The sequence below is a fragment of the Heloderma suspectum genome, chromosome 4, assembly GCF_057233095.1.
Source record: "Heloderma suspectum isolate Gila_16-S chromosome 4, 16-S_ref, whole genome shotgun sequence".
In the NCBI taxonomy this organism is placed as follows: Eukaryota; Metazoa; Chordata; class Lepidosauria; order Squamata; family Helodermatidae; genus Heloderma; species Heloderma suspectum.
This window is the reverse complement of record NC_139461.1, coordinates 140,452,551-140,472,963: the sequence shown is the minus strand read 5'-3', so window position 1 is coordinate 140,472,963 and position 20,413 is coordinate 140,452,551. Positions and strand designations below refer to the sequence as shown.

General features: G+C 44.0%; 1 protein-coding gene across 1 annotated transcript in view; it reads right to left on the bottom strand.

Moving 5' to 3' along the window:
- Nucleotides 1-20,413, bottom strand: part of ADAMTS16 (ADAM metallopeptidase with thrombospondin type 1 motif 16) — a 108,853-nt gene that overhangs the window by 25,333 nt on the left and 63,107 nt on the right. Inside the window, exons 13-17 of the mRNA XM_084848157.1 lie at nt 19,394-19,566; nt 16,277-16,407; nt 14,622-14,745; nt 11,076-11,320; nt 6,845-6,983 (exon numbers count right to left, since the gene is read on the bottom strand). Coding sequence (XP_084704283.1) covers nt 6,845-6,983; nt 11,076-11,320; nt 14,622-14,745; nt 16,277-16,407; nt 19,394-19,566 — 812 coding nt within the window. The remainder of the gene's footprint in view (nt 1-6,844; nt 6,984-11,075; nt 11,321-14,621; nt 14,746-16,276; nt 16,408-19,393; nt 19,567-20,413) is intronic.

The window sequence follows — 20,413 nt, the reverse complement described above, 5'->3', positions numbered from 1 at the left end:
TAAAACATTTAAACCATGATTACATGATTTAAAAGGCTAAATTTAAAAGATGTGTCTTCACACACTTTCTAAAAGTCAATCCTAGTTCTTGAGGGGACGCATTCCACAGTTTGGGAGTGAAAGAGGCATGCATCCCTGACAAATGGGCCTCCGCAGGTAATTGTCTATTATGGTTATGGTCTAGTAGTTCATACAAATTGTTGTGTGGTGGCCACTTGCAATGCATTCACACAATGGCATGCAATGGCTGTCAAAACTATTTGCTGTAGTGTGGTATTGTTTGCAGGTGGTTCAGACAAGGCCATAAGTGTGCAGAGTCATGGAAGATGGCAGAGCAGGATTGCACTCATTCCGTCCACCAGGTGCAACCATCCACCTCTAGATTCAGTGGTGTTGCACAAGTTGGATGTCATCTTTGCATAGCGTACTGTGCATGCTGGACTTGCACATCAAGTTCACCATGCACGGTGCTGTTGTCAACTCACATGCAATTGGTAAAAGGACAGCACATTTTGGTCCTAAGCACACTGCTGGGCTTAACAACTGTGAAATGGTACAATTGATTTAAACTTGCATCCTGCTATGTAACGGGAAAACGTTTTATGCCAGCAGTCCAGATGCAAGATAGGTGTACCCTGCTGGGCAAGGCAGGCCAAGCACAACTCATGTAGGCTCTACAGACCTGGAACCTTGCCCAACTAGACTTCCCACTGTCCGGGTCGTAACAGAATTAATCTATAGTTGGACAGTTGAGCTCTACTTGATACTCTATACTGAAGGAGGGGAGGATGGAATTAGGCAGGCTTCAACCCACTTTGGCCTCAGCTGGAAGAAAGAGTTATTGTCACCCAGTTCCTTTTTCACTGAGACTCCAGGCTCCCTCTCTAAGCAGGGAGAGCTACTTCCTTTCTTTTACCCTTTGTATGCAAGCCTTCAACAATGCCCATTTTGTGGCTCCTTTGCATTACACTTGAGTAGGTCCTTACTCACAAGCAGGCTGTTCTTAAGGAGGCCTTGATTCAGGGGAATTGTTTCTGGCCACCATCTAAGGTGGGTACAGGGCATGGCTGCCTGCCAACCAGTGCCTGCCATCTCTATGCAGGTTTGCTGCTATCACAGTAACTCTCTTGGGCCCTCCTCCTCCTCCGGACCGGTGTCATGGACACTTTTACATCTTGGGGCACTGGCAGCATGTGTGTACTCCTGAACCCACATAACTTCAATATATATTTAGTAAAGTAAGAACGTGCCTTAAGCTGTTCAGTCAGGCCCATAGAAAAAGCAAAATTCTATGAACACAGCAAAGGACATGTTAAAGAAAGCCACTTTAACACAAAGAGACAGAAACTCCTGTTCTACTGTAATTTTCTCTCTCCCCCTGCCCCCTCCACAGATTTATTTGCCAGTGTACTTTTGTTACCTCACAGCACTTCGCATGAACTTGCTTTCTCCTGACACAAAGAAAACAGGAACGTAAATTCCTTTCAAACTACCAATAAAAGGTGGAGTGTGAGTTGCAACAGTGGTGACTTAACCCTTCACCCAGAGATGAAAGAATTCTGTTCCACAATTTATTCCCATTCTATTATCAGCTCCCCTGCCTGTGCAGTCTGCTTCATGTACGGAGCTCTATTTTTGCCAGTTACACAATGTATGGCTTGCTGGGCCTCCAGACAAGCTGGTCATGCATTTTATAGACAGGCCCATCACATGCTGTCTGCACAATGACTAGCAAGAAGTTCAGAGACGCAAGTGATAACTGGCAGCACATGATCGTTCCAGCAAGGGGGGGGGGGGGCTCTTTGAACTGCCCTGAGGAGCAACCGTCTGCAGGGAAGGCAGTGGCAGCCTTTTTATTTGTACAAAGAAACCAGACCTGCAAGTTCACACTGAGTTCCTCAATAGTATGCTGGGATAGGAATGCAAATAAAAATATTTAATTTGTATTTACTTTTATAAATATTTAACATTTATATTTAAAATATTACACAGACACATATTACTTAACATTTGTAAAATTTAACATTTATTAAATATAAGATGTATATTATAATATTTAACACTGCCAGTGTTCAAAGAACCTCCAATAAGTTATTCTTGACAATCCTTAGAATAATTCTATAAAAGCCAATAGCGGTCTAGTTCTCACTGAGGTGACCAACCAGTGTCTGAACTGTACCAGTTCCAAATGCAAGTGGGGCTCACATGATGGACTGCCCCTCAGTACAAACCACCACCACCATCATCATCTCTCCACATAGACCACAAGCACGTCAAGGAGAAGCTGGACTTACTCTTGAGAAAAATGTCATCTAGGTTGGTCAGATGCAAAAAGCAGGGCTCCTGCACCTTTAATAGTTGTGCAGTAGAAGAAATTTCAGCAGGTGCAGCTTCTATACAAAGGTGCAAGAGCCCTGTCCTCTTTTGCATCTGGCCACTCTAATGTCACCAAACGGGAAGCCAAAAGACTTCTGATAAAACTAAGAACATTTATTGGGGTGGAGGTAGGGATGTTGGAGAAACATGCAACGGAACCAAATGACTTTGGATTTTCATGAATTCGACCTGCGGATTCTGCAGTGGACCACCTTCTCCTCTGTCGGGCATATTCCTCAGACTTGCAGACTGGTTTTCTAACTTTCTTGAATTTTGTGCAAATTTCATAGTAGAAAAATATACAAAATAAAAAACCTGGCCAAAAATTCACATTCACCCAATAGACTAAAGCGTGAAAATGTGCATTTTGGGGGAATTTGCACATTCTTGCACAGGCACTTTTACACAACTGCGCATTTGTGCAAATTAGAATTTGAGCAAATTCAGAAACAAAAAAAATCTGATTCCGTCAATTGGCAGACAGCAGAAAGAAAGGAGCCTGACAATCCGCAAAATACAGATGGAATGGATTTTACACAATGCGTACATCCCTAAGTGGGGGTGGCCATCCCAACTTATGCCTTGTGCCAGCTCTTCGGTTGTATGGTCTCAGTTAAAACAGGACTGGTAGATTAAAATTACTATTTTACTTCCCCATAACTGAACTGAAAGGGATGACGTCATGACCACACAGACCTCTAATGCTCAGAAACACTTTCGGAAGGTGGCAAGGGAGGTATTTTACATGGTTTCCTTAGAAATTCCTCCAACGTTTGGCCTGAGAAGAAACTGAAATTTCTTTCAAATGTCACCTTAAGTGGCATCTCTATGGACTTGCTAACAGTTCCTGGTGCAAATTTCACAGGGTGATGGGTAAGGAGAGACGTTTTACTGGGTCCTCATGAGTAATGCTGAGGTTTCTACTTCACTCTCTCTACTGTTGTTTTTAATCATTTCTTCTTCTTCTTCTCTCTCTCTCTCTCTCTCTCTCTCTCTCCTTTTCGCCTAATTATTGATAACTGTCAGAGGACTGGTATTAATGTGCACATAGTTTAACTTAGGTAGGAGAATTGGACAGCAGAAGCCACAATCCACTGGCCTGAGGGGTCGGGACGGTGTGGGTGCCAGTCTTGGTCTGGGATTCTGGTGGACCGAATGCACCTCCAAGCTGCTCCCGCCGCACCCCTGCCCCTGCTCGACCCGCTCCCGTGCTTGCTGGGCCGCCCGCAACTTACCTCCTCTGCCGCAATCGCCACGTTTTGAAAAAACGTGGTGATCGCAATACTGTGCACATAGACTTATACCCAAAATGGCACCGTGAACCTTGCATATATGGGTGATTCATGGTGCCATTTTGTGTATAAGTCTATGTGCACAGTATTGCAATCACCATGTTTTTTCAAAACGTGGCGATCGCGGCAGAGACGGATGGGGCCCGGGTAAGTGAGGGCAGCTCGGTGAGCAGGCATGAGCTCGAGCGCAAGTCCAGGGACACATGAGTGGGGGCAGGGGCTGGGCAGACACCTGGAGAACCCAGATGGGGAGGAATCCGTCCATCCCTACTGAGAAGAAACTTGTGGCTTTTCTACATGAGTCATTTATTGTGTGCTCTTCATTCTCTAATCACAGATGCTTATGGGTTCATTAGACGATGTCACTTCTGTTTGTAAACAGCACTTTCCGCAAGTCTTTTTAGAGCGGGGAAATGCGGCATTTAATTTTTCACTTGTGCATCTGCGCTATTCTGCCATACCACTGTCAGGGTTGGATCGGAGCCCACAGAGCCCCAAAGCAGTTCTGATTCTGAAGAAGAGATAGAAATCGTGGGAGAGGAACCCGTGCGCTGTTCAGAGGTGCCACCGGAGGGAGAGTCCCTCCCTGCTCACATTCATGAGAGTGGTAGCGACCCTGGCAGGCAGGGGGAGGGACAATTGGAGCTTCGGGATGCTAGGTGCCGGCAAAAGAACAAGTGGGAGAAGGAGGGTGCCGAGAGGAGACGCTCAGCCTGCTTGGCGCAACGTCAACAGCTGTGCTCCGATGCCCCATGGGAAAGGGGCAGACTTTTGCCTCCTAGCTCTTAAATCCAGAGGTATCCCACCTCTGTCCTCCAAATGGAGATCAACTGATTTCACTAAGGCTAGAAACCTCTGGTAGGCAGCTCTCTAAAGTTTCCCTCATTGGGTTCATGCAATTAGCATCTGTAAGCGTCATTAGGTTGAATGGAAATAAAGTCTTGGAAAAGAATGCTATTGTCTGTGTGTTGATTCTGGCAACTTGAGAATTTCAGAAGGCAGCAAGGGCGCTCCTGACAACCACAGTGCCCCCTAGAATTTATGTAGTGGAAAAGCAGGAAAGGAAGTGCTCTTTGTGTAGTGCTCAGATCTCAATTCTGTGACAAAACTGAAACAGTGTAGTAACAGCCGATTAACAGCCTCATGTAGAGAAGCTCAGGCAGACTCTCCCCCACCCCCTCCAAGGCAAAACAAATGAACCTTAACTCACTGCTATTAACAAGGAAGGGGCTCATGGACACCTAGGCCAGAACTAAGCATCCAGCAGCCAATATTTCACCGGCTGTGTTTCTCCACTGAAATGTAGTGGCAGAGCATGCGTGTGCTTAATCTTTCCAACACTAACTGATTTGCTGCTCACCAGCTGATTTTCTTTGGTACTGTGGGTTCATTTTAAGCATCCAGGACTCCAGCTAGATAAAAGCAGCGAAGCTTTACGCAGCCACTGTCTCTCTCCTGCAAATTTCCCCCTTCACTCCTCTGAAGCGGGATAGCGTGGCTGCTTGCTCTCCATAAACATGCTGGCTGCTAAGCATTTAGTTCCAGCCTTACCCATGTATAATTCAGTAATGTATGAGGAACAAATCCAAATTATCCAGGTGACTGTAATACTTACACATAAATAAAAAGCCCCAAAAGATGAAAGATTTTCTTCTTCTTCTTTTGGGGAACAAGTGATCACTTAAAAATATTGCTACAGCTTGACAGGCACAGTGATCTTAGATCAAAGTACTTGTACTAAAGGTGCTGAGACAAGGGCCAGCTTCAGTTTCTGAAGGATCACCAGTACTTTGGCCTTTGCCTTTTTTACGACATCAACTCCTCTTTCTCCCATGTTTTGGTCTTTTAAGCCAGGTGGCAGATGCTCAGGGAGAAGAGGCAACGGGGTTCTCTGGTGCAGACTCTGGGATCTTACAATTTACCCTTTGTCTCAAAGTCAAGCCTTGGGATCTACGTCTTCTCAGAAGAGCATCCGATCTGACGGCGAGAGTGCATGGATAGGCCCCTGGCAACCCAGGGCCCATTTTGACCCGCCAATCTTACCATCTGTTCCACAGCCTGATCCCAGGCACCCCTCTCCTTGCCTTATTATGAAACTTAGCCAAGGTAAAAAGGCTTTTCAACCTCTCCTTCCCTAGCATAAAAGAATCCTGGGGGAAGAGGGAGTTAAACACAGCTTTGCTTGTATCTTGGCTTGTGTAGGAGTGAATCAGTGGCCAACGTTGCTAGCCCTTCAGTCCTTCCTCAGTTCACCACTTCATTCATTTGTCTGAATTCACCATAACTTTGGTGATGTGGGAGATCTTGCACTGGATGGATAGAGGAGGCACCAAAGACAGCAAAATGTCATCTGGAAGGGAGCGAGAACAGTAGAAGCAATGCAGTTCTCTTAAGCAGAGGGGAAGGAGGAAGGAGCAGAGGAAAAGGGTTGCACGGGTCCTTAGAAGGGGTTAATAATAGGATCGGAGAGGGAAAGGAAAAGGCACATTTCTGCCTTTTGTAGAGCAACAGAAGGTCTAGCTCCAGGTCTGTAACCAGGAGGTAAAATTCTACTATTATTTTAAAAAAGAAAACCTTTAAAAAGACACCTTTGTACGTAATTGTATGTGACATGTTCGAGGGTGCCGCCATCCCTGTTCTGATCTCTGCCTGTTAAGAGTCACTAGCAGAACCACAGAATCACAGGAAGTGGTGCTACCGTTATGCTAAACAGAGTCAGTGGCTTTCAATCCCAACAGGAAATACCCTCTTCAATTAATTCTTTCTTCTTCTACTTCCTGTTTGCCAGATAATACTGTTCTTCAGAGTGACATGTGAAAATACCTTAACCCAGTCTCCCTCTGGTGCCATCCAGATATGTTGGACTGCAACTCCCATTATCCCCAACCAGCATGGCCAATTTGTATTGGATTTTTCTAGTTTGTCAACACAAACACTTCTCTGCACAGTAGGGATCAACATAACAAAGTACTAAGTTATTTGCTCCACATTTAACATAATGCTTAGGACCAGGCCTAATTATAATAGCCCATAAAGGAACTTTCTATACCTACAGGTTATACTTCTGAGCTGCATGGAAGTGCCTAGTGAGGGCTATTCCTGGACTATTCCTAGACAGGAAAGAGTCTGTGGTCTGCGATAAAGCTATATTTTTTAACATTTCAGAGATACATTACCTCCTCCACAAGAGACCGAGCATTTGGAATGGATGACGGCCCATGTATAGTTATGTTTCAGTGCTGGCGTTCTTTCACTTTCTGCCTTAGGAAGAGAATATTCCCAGAAAATTCCTAGGTTTTTACCTTGAGAGAGAAACTAAGAAAGGAACAAGGAAAGATATATTCATCAGCACTTGGTGAAGTTTTGAAGACAGAGTTAGCACAAGAGCTTCCCTGAGGCATCTCTGAAATGACTATATCATGCCTTGAAAATAGCACCAAGGGTATAGCTCGGGTTGTTACTAAAAGCAAAATCTGAGATGATTTTGGGAGTCTACCCAGGTGAAACATCTGCAGGAATACAAGGAAGTCAAAATATGTTGTTGTTGTTGTTATTATTTTGCATTCCACGGGTCTTCCAAGGAACTTAACGTTTGCTTATACTCAAAGGCACCCAGTCAAGCTATGTTACAGTGTCTAGCTCTAATCCAGCAGCAAAATCCTATGCATGTTTACGTGGAAGTAAGTTCCACTGAAATCAATGGATCTTACATCCTAATAAGAGTGTTCAAATCAAGCCCTCTATCTACTACACCATTCTAGGCCAGACTAGAGGTGCTGTGGGAGGTTCTTGACTGGATCTCACGGTGCTTTCTTTGCTTTAAAAATGCTAGGGGAGGGGTACGAATTTAGACTGGGGCCAAAGGGCCGGGGCCGGCTAGCCCATTTCTTCCTGCTGATTTACCTGACGCAAATCAACCCCCTCACCCCACGCATACACTGGCTATTAATTTTGGGAAAAAAGTACCCATATTGTATTTGTCTTCTTTCCGCTTTCTCCAAAGCTAATAGTAGTGCCAGGAAGATGATTTAAATTAGGCAAAAGGCTCAGAGAAAAAGGGTTAATTCACTCTCCCCCAGTGCTGCAGCTCCAAACCAAAGGTAACCTCTCCACCTGCCCCCGCCATTGCCATCAAGCAAACAAAGATGTTGGAAGATCCACTCATGGATATCACATGTCACATCAATTTTGCAATGCCCAGGTTTGGCAGGTTTTGATAAGATTTAGCAAGCTTTTTCAGGGTGAAGAGAAATTGCACAGATCTGAAGATGAATTTGGAGCATCCTGCTCAGGTGAAACAGTCAAAAGAATCTTGATTAAGTTTAGCAACATTTCTCGGAAGTCTTTCACCCTTTCACACTGAACCCCTTGTAACTGAGGCTACAACACTTGAAAATACTTTCTTTAAGTTACATTCTATTACAGCCAGTTGGCCTCTTCCTGAATGTTGGGACTGGAGTCTAATGAGATTCATTAGCTGGTCTTTATTTTTTATTTTTTAAAAGACAGAAAATGTACAGCTAGATATTGGGCACTTCACTTCAACACACTTTAGCTTTTAAGGTGGAAACGTTTTGTGCTATGGCAACTAATGTGGTATCCTATTTCTGGGAAGCAGGCACCCAGCCATAACCAACTTCCCAGGTTCTGCCTTACTCCTGCTCTTTTAACTGGCCCGCAGGAGGCAGCATGAAGAGCCATCACTGACCCGAACCCTTCAGAGATGTGGCTGCCCTTGCATGGCGCAGCTATGATACACAGGGGCAACAGGCAGTCCAGTGATTGCTTGTTCGGGCTTGAGCTCACAGTGAGTCTTGAACTGGTCATATGAGACATGCCAGGCAGAAATTCAGGCTCTGCACCACCACCCAACCCTGGCCAAAGGATGGGACTGCTGGGACACCAGCCACACCAGTAAGGACATCTCTTTATACCAGAACAGAACAGGGAGAATCAGGATGTACTCCTTGATTTCTATAAAAGTTTCCAGGTCAGGTCTGCTCACTGGCCAGAACAAACCGAAGATTCAGTTCACACCTGCCTGCACCTCACCATGCCATCAACTGAAGTGGAGCTGGGCCCGACAGGGCTACTCCCATGGCACCAGGGTCAGGCTTACATCACAGCACAATGTAAGGGCAAAATGGTGCCCGAACCCTTTACCACCTTCATATGAGCTGCTGTGTTAGCACAGCAACTACAGGATCCTGTTGCAAAGTATTTGTGTCCTGGTTACCCTGCTGCTCCAGTTAAATTTCTTAGAAAGTACTGGACATTTACCATGTTTAAATATCCAAGCCCTCTATTTAGAAACCTGAATAGTAAAGAACTGTGGTCCAGCTAAAGTGTGATCTATGTATCTTTGCTCATTTCCTCTTTTAAATATCTTCTTATGTCATTGGAACCTGGCTCCGTCTACTCACTATTTTGGATATGACTAGCGGTGCTGGGGGGTGGGGAGGTGTCAGTCCTTTCTGCTATTAAAAGTTCCTCACTTCATAGAAGTACAACAAATATCTGATTGGCTTTAGCTGTGTCTGAATGATATCTTCCCTCACAACTGTACCCCACCGAATAACTGATTGTGTCCAAATGGAATTGTCTCCCAACACTTTAGCATTAGACAAGGAGTGGAAGGTACCACTTCAAGAAAGTGGTACTAAATAGCATGGAGATTTATTTTAGAGCAACTGTTTTTGGACCTCTATGCTACTCATACAAGCCTCTATGCCATTTCAACCCAGAGCAGTGAGGGGAGGAAAACTCTCTAATTCTGTTATTCACTTTAAAAGTAGCACTTCCAACACAGGTGAATAAATTGCTGAAAAATACTCATCTTTCTAAAACATCTGTGTTGTTTGATGCTGTTCTAGAGCTGTCACAAACGGTCTCTCAAAATTCTCCACCCTATCTGTAGGCAGAGACATTCCTCCCCCGAGGGAAGGAGAAATTCTCCAACTGTTTCTCAGGGGTTCACTGTTCGCTGCCATTCGCAGCAGCAGCAACTGTGTTGGCAAGGTGGACCTGGTGTCATTTTGGGGCATTGTAGGGAGAAAATGGCAACTGCCACCAAAAATGGTGAGAATATTCTGCTAAGTGGCATTATTTTTCTAGGGGGTGAGAAAAAGAAAAATCTCATAAATGTTCTTGGAAAAAATGTCTTCTTGAAAATGTTGGCTCAGCTTTAGTGCAGTACTCTTGCCCTGCATCTCCCATGGCTCCCCCTAGCCAGCACTTCCCCTGGCTACTACTTGTTCTCAGCTCCAGTTCTACCTTCTACTTTATCCTCACTGTCTTATTTGGCTTCATTTGCTCACACTGTTTTTAATTTAATTGGTTGGGTTGATTCATGCGATTTTGTCCATGAGTATCCATGATGAGCATCTACAATTTTCACGTCAGACTGTTGCCACAAAGGCACACACCTACTTTGTAATCGGACTTGGAAAATGGAACTCAATCAAAAGATAGCTCACTTTATTCCAAACCCAGGTACAAGTCAAAGTAGAACCCATCCCACCCCCAATGACATCATCAGGAGTGCGTTGGGGCTTGATTCCTCCTCCATTCCTTGTGACCTCTCAACGCCCCTAAGCTTACCTCCTTCCCACCTGCACATCTGGCAGATGCCCCCACAGCAGCAGGAGGAAGGGAGGGAAGGAGATTAATTCTTCTCTGGCTCTGATTCAAGTCCACGGTGAAGAAGGTCAAGGGTCGTAGTGCTCATCTTGCATTTCAAAGGGAGCATTATGAGTTGCTGAGATTCATACTGTGAGCCAAGGATGTATTAACTGCAGCGACATCTCTGCATCAGACAAGGTGCCATGCTGTCAGTGATAAAAACCACGTGGCTTGCCACAGCCGATAGGATTAAACAGCAGCATTGGCAAAGGACTGAGATGCAGAAGGAAGAAAATGGTGCCAATATCAGCACTGATAACAACAAAGCGTGTTCTGAATGATTGCAGAAAGCTGCTGAAAGTGGAAATAGTTTTCCACTACTCATGAAATCAAAGATGAAAAGAGGTAAGCTCACTCTAACGTGACCTGGGAACAATGAGCAGGGAGATCAGCACTGTCCAGAGGGTATCCGGAGCACCTGCTGTCCAGGATGCCACCCAAACTCCCCTTCTTGTCATTTAAGGGTAATCACCACATGGATTAGGGCTCTCTCCATAGCTTTTCCTGTGGCTGCAATAACATGAAGACTTGCATAGTGATGTTCCCGGCCCACATCGTACATACTCCCAGATGTTATGGCTGGGGTGGGAATGAATCCCCGTGGGGAGGCCAGTTTTGACAGCATCACTGCACAACAGCAACATGCTCTGTATCCATGCCTGTTAGAACACAGCAGTCCTTTTCCACTGACACAGTTAATCTTTATTCTACTACAACATAACATACCTCTATCACCACACTTTCATTTGTTGGTCCAGGAGCACTTAGTGTCTCTGGCTGATTATGTGGCCTTCGATAGTCGAACACAGATCCAGCAAACCTGTATCTCCCTGGCCAGTCAACAGTCCAGTAGCCATTGAGGTGGTATTTTTTATTGGCACCACGAACAGCAATATAGGAGTTGGAGACGTTCATTTCATACACATGAATGCTTCGTGCTCCAGCAGGGATGGTTACTAGGGTGTAGTACTCTAGATGAAGGAGGAAGAGAGATACTACTCAGTATCACAGCAAGGGCCATATAACATTTGGGAGAAATTTATTAACTCAGCAGGTTCTTGCTCCAACCTCAGAGTTCTGCTGAGGACTTTGGGACTTGAACTGGGAACCTCATGGCCTCAGTAGCCTTACATATTACATCCTAGTTTACAATGCAGTCCTATGCATGTCTATACAGAAGTAAGTCCTATTAGGTTTAATGGAACTTACTCCCCAGTTAGTGTCTATAGGACTGCAGCCTTAGTGAACTCTCTGGAATAATATAAGCTTCAGCACCGTCATCAGGCTCAGAAGGGGACAGGGATGTGAAACTTTGGCTTCTGTGATTGGCAGGCAATATAAAATATTGGGATTGAATATTAGGTGCCTGGATTGAATATTAGGTGCTTGGTCTTCTTCCCTTCATTGGTCAATAGAGATATATATTCCACCTTCTGATATTAGAGACCCTGAGCAGGATAATACATCCACCGGGTATAGGTGTGCAGTATAGCTGCCAACAGACTACACCTGGATTGCTCCTCTGTTACCAAAGTGGCACGGTTATCCTTCCCAAGGATCCACAAAATGTGCTGCACTCACCTTCCCGCTATTGGCAAGTGCATCTTTTAACCTGGCAAGCGCAGCATCAGGGAGAATTCCACTTATTCTTTCTGAGCCTGGAGAAGGATGGGGGCTTTCCCCAACAGGGTGCTGAGCCTGGGAGATTCTTGGAAATCAGAGAGACTTCTCCATACTTTCTGAGTGTCTCAGGGACTCAGCACACCAGACTTGAGCCCTCAGTGTACTTCCCAGTTCAGAGCTGGGGAAGAGAGCAGGGGCTCCCATTGGGCATTGAACATGACATGATATCAAACAAGACCCTGTCTCTCCCTCCATAGGGTGGAGGAACAGGGTCGTGGCAAGCACAGACTCTAGCCCGCTATCAAGGCCAGCCAAAATGGGTGAATCCCTGACAATTTCCCCTTGGCAGGATCCCATTTCCCCTGCTACTTGGGTTGAACTGGGGTTCTCAAAGTGACTTTCGAGGTGTACCCATATCCATTTTAACCTGTGTTGGTGATGGATGCATGCAGTGCTAAGTCTCTGAGGGGTGGGGGGAATTCGCACACAAGGTGAGGAGGGCCCAATCCCATAGCCAACATCCAACTCCTCTGCTTAAGCATTAAGTGTGAATTGGGCCTAAGAGCGCTGTGAACATCGAGTGTTGCATTCTTATTTTTATGAGGGTCGAATTACTGAGGAACTAAAAGCACATATTTTACTGCTATGCTTCACGGCATTTGGTGATTACTTTTGTTCATTTTGATAATCAGTTCCAGTTCCAACAGAGAAGGTCTCTAGCATATGCTATTTCTTATGACGTAATGGGTGTTGAGAGGAGCCAAAGGGTGGGAGTAAGGACAGCGGTCTAGCCTCCTCATTTTCTCCACTGGCACCATTACCTCAGTGGTTCCTATGTCCCTCTGCTCCTCGCCTTCACTTCTCCTGTCCCACCCTTGAGATCCATTTCTCCCCTCATCAGCCTCCCACACATGACACCTCAGAAATTTGTCTTCCAGTCCAAGAGCTCTCTATTTCTCCTCGTTTGGGAACTTTCCTACAACCCTTTGTTCCTATTACTCCAATTCTTTACAACCATGTAACAAGTCAAACTCTTCTTTTCCCCTTTACCATCTGTGGACTGCGTGGGTGTGGGAATGGAAAGCAGGAAGGGGAAAGAGGCATGAACGCACCAAGAACACAAAAAAAATGGTGCATTTTTGTTATTTCCAGACTCTTATTAGAATCATCCCATCAGTCACAGGGCCAACTGGGCAAGGGCTCTGCAGAAAACACCTATATGCTTATACTGTAGTTCCAAGGCATTCTAACGTCAGACACTTCTTCAGAGAATAGAGGCGGAAAATCTCTGGAGAGCCATTTTATTCACAACTATATGGAAGCACATCCATATCTGGAGACTCTTGTTAACACTCACATTTGAGACACATCTAATCACAAAACAACATTCCTATCAACATTCAGGTTCCAGCTCCAAATACGAAAGTACTAAAGTATTCAAAAGTTAACAAAAAGAATTTCTACCTGCATGTAACTTGTCAGATCAGTGGCCTACAGCCTTACAGCTCTTTCTGAAGTAACTGAGTCCTGTCCATTTCACTTATTTTGCCATGATTACTTAATCGTAACTATTGGATCTTTTTCAGTTAAAAAAAGTAAACTATTAGGCCTTTCTTGATACAGGATACAGGTTATTTATAAACAAAAGCAAGGTCTTGGCAACATTGTGCCCTGCTTTATTCATGGGCACTGGTGTTCTACAACCAAGAATATAATTTGAACAATTTATCATCCCGTTTGTAAGTCGCCCTTCCTTCAGGGAACAACTTCAAGGCATTTTACATGGAGGGGTCTCTCATTTTATTCTCATAACAATCTCTGTGAGCCAGGTCAGGGTGAGGGATTGTAGCTACTTAGGGCTGTAATGTGAATGCAATTAACATGCACTTTTTAAAACATGTAAACAGAAGCCATGGGGGGGGGGGCGGTGAGCAAGCAGCATCAGGGCCACAGGAGGGAGTGAGGGATGGAGAATTTAACCCTTTCCAAACCTGTCATGGTCCCCCCCTGAAGCTGCTATTTAACATCACATCTAGTTTGGCTCTTGGTAAATTTTGTGGCTGAACAGGGATCTGACCCCAAAGCTTCCCCAATCCATTCTGCTGTATTGCCCATTCCACCATTATGGCTCTGCCATAGGCCAAGCCAAACACAGGAAATCAGCCATGTACTGTGTCCTGGTAGGTGCTTAACCACATCTCCTGTTCTTGCAGTGTCAGATGGGAAGCAAAAACAGTGGGTATATCCAAGCCTGGCTCGTGGGGAGTAAGATATGCACACCTACTCTCCTACTATTACCACTAGAGTTTTTGAACGTGCAAAGCACTTCATATACATTCTCTTGTTGTAATCCTTACAATGACCCTGTAAGGTAGGGGAGCATTATTATCCCCATTTAGCAGATGGGGACCCGAGGCTAAGCGATGGTGGCTTGCTAAGGCCAAGAGAGGCGAGATGTGAACCAGGGGCCTTCCTGGTTTGTTCCTCTGTCTCTTAGCCACTACAGTGCACTGAAATGTTAGGGTGCTAAAATCATTAGTCTACAAGACTCACAAGCTAACAAAGCTCCCCTGGAACTTTTCAATTTCTTCTAAGCCTCTTAAAGATCTACTCATACTTTTGACAAATGAAAAGCTTTTGAACACTTACGATTTGTAGGATGATATTTTGTGTATTGCCCCTTATAGATTCTACAGCTTGAATTATCTCCTTTGCACACTCCACAAGCATCTTCAACAGCACTGGAGCCTAAGACATGATCGCAGCCAACAATCTGCAAAATAAGAACCATCTGAATGTGTCTACATTTAGAGAACAGTAATCATTCAATCCATAATATTACAAGAAAACCATCTAATGTTTCAATTCACCAGGAATGTTTCACATCACTTGTTAAAAGACAGCATAAGCAGACAAAAAAAAAGCCACTCATCTCTTAATTTTCAACACATTATATACTTGTGGCATGAAACTATGTTGATTTGTCTCAAATCTCAATACAATTCCTCCCTCTCCACCTGCCACTTCTTGCCCCTGCAGTCCTGTTGCATGGAAAGACAAAATAAAAATTAGGAGGGGAAAGTGCTCAACACTTTACTGACCATTTAAAGCAGGGATTGCCAACTTCTGAATTCTTACTTGATCATCCCAGGTCCTTTTCACCCACCACCCCACTCTGAGTGCTTTTCTCCTCAGCCCAGGTCCAATATTGGAAGTGACCTGGATATCAGAAAAAAATATTTGAGGGAGAAAGGCTACAGGGAGTTTAGCTATTGTGCGTGTGTGGCGGGATAACATATGCAATTCACATGGGCACTTCTGTTAAAAATGGATGCCCAACTTGTTTTTCTAGGTGACAGTTTAGCTGTGATCAAGAACCTGTTGCAAGGGTTGAGTGTAGCACTATCTATGGAAAAATACTGACCGTCTCTATTTGGCATTTTATATTTTGGGTGGCATATTGAAATTCTCTGAACATGAATGGCTTATACATGCTGCAGTTTCTGTGAAGTAAATGAGAATAACTATTAATTTGTTTTAATTGGTGCTTTGGGTCGATCAAATAATTGTTAGTAGATTAATTACCTGCCTTTTAACTGATCAGTTAATCAATTACGTTTAAATAATTGTGCATACTACCGAATATTCTGTACAGGTATCTCTTTGAGATATTGAAGGATGATGACTTTACAAGTCAGTAAACAAGAGCTATGACACATTTTTAGAAAGCAAGGCCATCTTTAAGTCATTGTTAGAAGGAAAGGTCATCTTTAATATCTTGTTTTTCATTCTCAGCCTCACGTTGACTGATCTCCTGTTGAGAACAATTCAAGCTACCAAGCCATATTCATTTTCAGACATGCTGAAACCAGAATGAGAGGTTTGGGGAACGCATGACTGTCACCAAAATAGAAACCCTCCTTTGCCTCTTCCTCTCTCCCTGGATAACATCTAGTGACACAAACTGTGTCATGTGATGTCACCGGGCTACAAGTTCCCCGGCTGCCACTCTCCTTCATTGGCTTGCGCTTGCTACTGGAAGCAGAGAAATTCACAGCATGGTTTTGCATTACTAAATGTTACCCGGGGACAGAAGAGAGGGCGAGGAGACTGCCAGTGATGCTTTTGGCAGCAGCCATGTTTCCCCTGTAATGTCTAGTTCCAGCCTGACTTTTTACCTCTCCCCCTTGAAAAACACAAAAATAATCGGCCAGCAGACAGAGCATTGCACTTTGCCCTTGTTGCTAATTAAATACATTGAATGCAAGTTAATGGCAAAGCAAAGTACCTTAATTCATCATTACCTCACAAATCCCATCTATACAAACATTCGGGCTATCCTCTGAACAAGGTGTCCCATCTTTTACTTTGTTTGACAGAGAAAAGAAGAAATCAAAGCCTTCTGCAATGCAGTATAGCTTGCACAAGTCTTGATCTGAAATGAAAACAGAACAATGAACATTCCTTCATTTTTGTGTATAGTGCTGTTGCTAGAAGACTGGAGAACGGGCAGTGTGTGTGTGGGGGGATTAGGATAAATTATTCCTAATGTTATTTTAAGACAGGAAAATATCCGATGAAGCAGCTTTCATGTTTGACTTATTAGAAGTTATAAACCTAACAAGTGAAATAAATGCACTGATGAGTATGTTGTTCTATGTCTGGCTATTTTTATGCTGTTCACTGTTCATATTTGTGTTTTATTATTTTAATTCTGGGGTGGTGCTTTCAACTTCATACACCATCCTAAACATGGGAAGGAAGGGATACACAACAAGAGCATGATGCAGCCAAAGTTAAGTACTTTCAGGTCCCACTGGTTTAAACAGGAGAGATTTAAGTGTACACTTAACTCTCCGACTGAAATTAGGATCAGGCCCTGACTTATTTACTTACTTCATTAACTGTGACATATTGAATTTAGGATTCTTTGTAGCTTTGTATCAGTGGAGATTATTATTAAAGCGGGTGCAGCAGGCAGCCTGTAACATAGGCATGATCCAGACAAAATTATGCGCATTCAGTCCCACTAATTTCAAGGGGAGAATTTATGCATGTGCTTAGATTTCCCATTGAAATCACTGAGATGTAAGAATGCTTCATTTAGATAAAATGTGATCCTCCACCTATACTTTTTCCCACCATGTGCCCGTTTTAGATTGTAAACTCCAGGGAAGGGCATGTTTCTTCATTCTGATTTCTATACAGAAGGGAAGGGTGTGGATGTGGCCCTCGGAGGCTTTTCACCTGGCCCCTGGTGAAAAGCTCCTTGGCGCTACCCCTCTTCCTCACGTTCCATCCTGGCTGTGGAGGGAGGAGCTTCTCCTCCTCTCTAGCCCACACAGAAAAGCAGCAAACTGGATCGAGCCCCAGTGCCTCAGACTGGGACTCTGGCATGGGAGGTATGGGGAGATTTAATCTTTTGTGCCCCGCTGTGGTCCCGATCTGGAATGGGGGCTCACTTCCTGCAATGTGCATTGCCAAAAGGTTTCAATGAAATGAACGCATCTTTTTTGACAAAGCAAACTGCGGGCCCTGGGAGACCCATTTGGACAGCAGTGCAGGGGAGGGCAAAGGGTTACAAAGCCTGTGGATCAGACCCCCTCAAAGCCTATTTGTACACACATGCAAGTGTGTGTGTGAGCATGTAAGAGAGAGAATGAATGCGTGTGTGGATGTATAGATGGGTAGATAGTGTGTATGTGGGGGGGTGAAAGAGAATGAATGGGTGATGGATGAATGGGTGTACTGTGTGTGAGTGTGAATGGATGGGGATGATCTGTTTGTGTGCGTGCATGTGAGTGTGGGGTGACCACACCTACTTTTGGCTCTGGTCACTCCCACTGCTGGCATGCGGCCCCTGACAAAATCCCCTCACCCCCCACCAAGAGAATGTGGCTCCTGGGGGAAAAGGTTCCCCACCCTTGATGTAGAGCAATTAGTTAATGTAAGAACTACATTCTTCATCATCACTGCACAAAGGGATTTTAAGACATAATAACTCTCCACATCCGGAACTTTGGTAGGAAGGCAAGATGTTAATGTTTTGTGTATGCAGGATTCTTAATATTAGAGGTTTCCTTTATATATTACACAGGCAGGGACAGGAATCTCTTTTCCTGTCTTACAGCAGCGTTTGTAAAACCGGCCATCCCCACAAAGCTGCAGTGAGCTCTGATATGCACAGAGGATTCTGTGGCAGAAGGGGCGGACATACTCATGCAGAGAAAGAGCAGGGTGCATTATGGGGCTGCAGATGTTGGCACATTCCCTAACAAGGCAGTGAATAAACAGCCATCCGTGCACAGAACCTAATGCATACTTCATAGATGTAGGATTGGGGCACACTCCAATAAAATATATGGCCTATGAAAGTGAAAAATAAGAATGCCTTTTTTCTCATGTAAGAAAACCTATGGATCTTGATCTTTCACTCCTGATTCTCATAATTTACTATTAATTTTACTGTTAATTGACTGTTTACTTTAATTGTATTTTTATGCGACTGTAGTGTAAACCACCCTGAACTGATATTTCAGTTTTTAAACATACCATTTTAGAGTCTAACCCAGTATTTTTCATTGTTTATTTGGAGAACAATGTATTTAAAAAGCAATAAGAAGTAATCTTTTTCTCCTAACCAACCATTGCTTTTAACAGCTGCTCAAGGGATGGAGAGTCTTGAACTGATTGCATTACTTACTGGATAAAAACTGAATATAACATACTATGAGCACAACCCAAGTACAGGTCCCACTGATTTCAATGGAAGACTTAGGATGCAATCCTATGCATGTTTGGACCTACAGCTCTCAGCATGCCCCAGCCCTCTCAGCATGGCTGGCTGGCTGGGGAATGCTGGGAGTTGTAAGACTTTTTTCTGTCTAAACATGCATAGGATTGTGCCCTTAAGCATATGTATAATTCTGTCCCATTTAATGTAATGGACTTAAAAGTGATTACCACTGATTGCATCGTGACTAATATTTTTCATCCACATTCTGAAGTCATCCATACTCACAAGATCACACTATTTTATTTTGAATCAATTAATTTAGAATGACCATTGCCACTCAATACACAATCATTATAGTCAAGCCTTGCCAGGTCACAACTCAGAGAAGAAACTGTACCGCCGAAAGTGCAACTGAATGGGTGTTGCAGAGGGGTGCACTCTGTGACCTGGGAGGTGACCACTAGATCCACATATGGATGTCTCACATGGGCCTTCCAAAACACAGAATGGTCAAGTGCACTGATTTGTGCACCCAATGGTGGAGGGGAGGAAGCAGAATTAAAGGCATCAATGTCTTTTGGGGTCGCTTCCTGTGCAAGCAGCTCTACAGGCTGGCATGCAGGAAGGGGATGCATAATGCCCATAGTTTTAAACAGGAGGAATTCCATCACAGCTTGAAGTTCACCTTCCACTTGAGTGTAAGGTTTCCACTTGTAGTTCCATCCTCTGAACCGCCTGCTGTTGAATTCTGCACACTGGGCAGCTCTGAAGCCAATGCTGTTCTTTGGGCACGTCTGACTGTTGCAGAGTCTCAACGTCCGAGGGGAACCTTCACAGAACTTTCCTCCATGTGAGGGTCTACAACATTAAGTGAGGAATTCCTTCAAATCAGGTGTTAACAAGCAATTTTAACAGCACACATTTAAATAAACCAACACATAGCAGAGAATAACATCACTATTCATAGCCACATTGGATCGGTTAAGAAGCATTGCTCAAATCATATATCATTATTAGAAGTATAATTATTATAAATATTTTTTCCCTACATGCACAAAAGCTGCCTAGTTTTCATAGCAGGGCTAGACCTGTTTCTTTGTTCTTCTTTTCATAATTCTTTTTAACGCCACCAGCTTTGCCAGCAGCTTCAGAGGCACACCACCAGCAGCAAAGCACAACGTGACTGCCACCATCGGTCTTTCCTTCCTCCTCTGGGTAGAAGGCTGGCGTGTGTGGGCATGCCAATGCATCTTTTAAAAGAGAGGTTTACTCTTCGAGCTGCTGATACAGAACCTTTTTTTTATTATACAGTCAAAAATGGTCAAAGTTCTAGTTTTCCCCAATATCGTCACAGTTTCAACAGCCACCATGAAGTAGATAATTAATAAGTAGTTTCCCTGTTCCTTGAATGAGGCAAAGGATCCAGCCAGTAATTTAGATGACTGTATCCAAAATTCTATGACAACATTATAATTCCACCAAACTTGCAGCAACTCCTAAATCAGTGTTCTGTATTTGATATTTGCAACTAACAAATCTGTACTCGTCAGAAATCGTGGGAAGATGATAGTAACAGCCTATCCAGCAGGATCCCATAATTGATGGTATTGAAAATCACCAAGAGGTCAAGAAGAATGAATAGGATGAAATTCCTCCTGTCCTTCGTCCAACAGGACAATGAAGGCAGTTGCAATACCAAAATGGG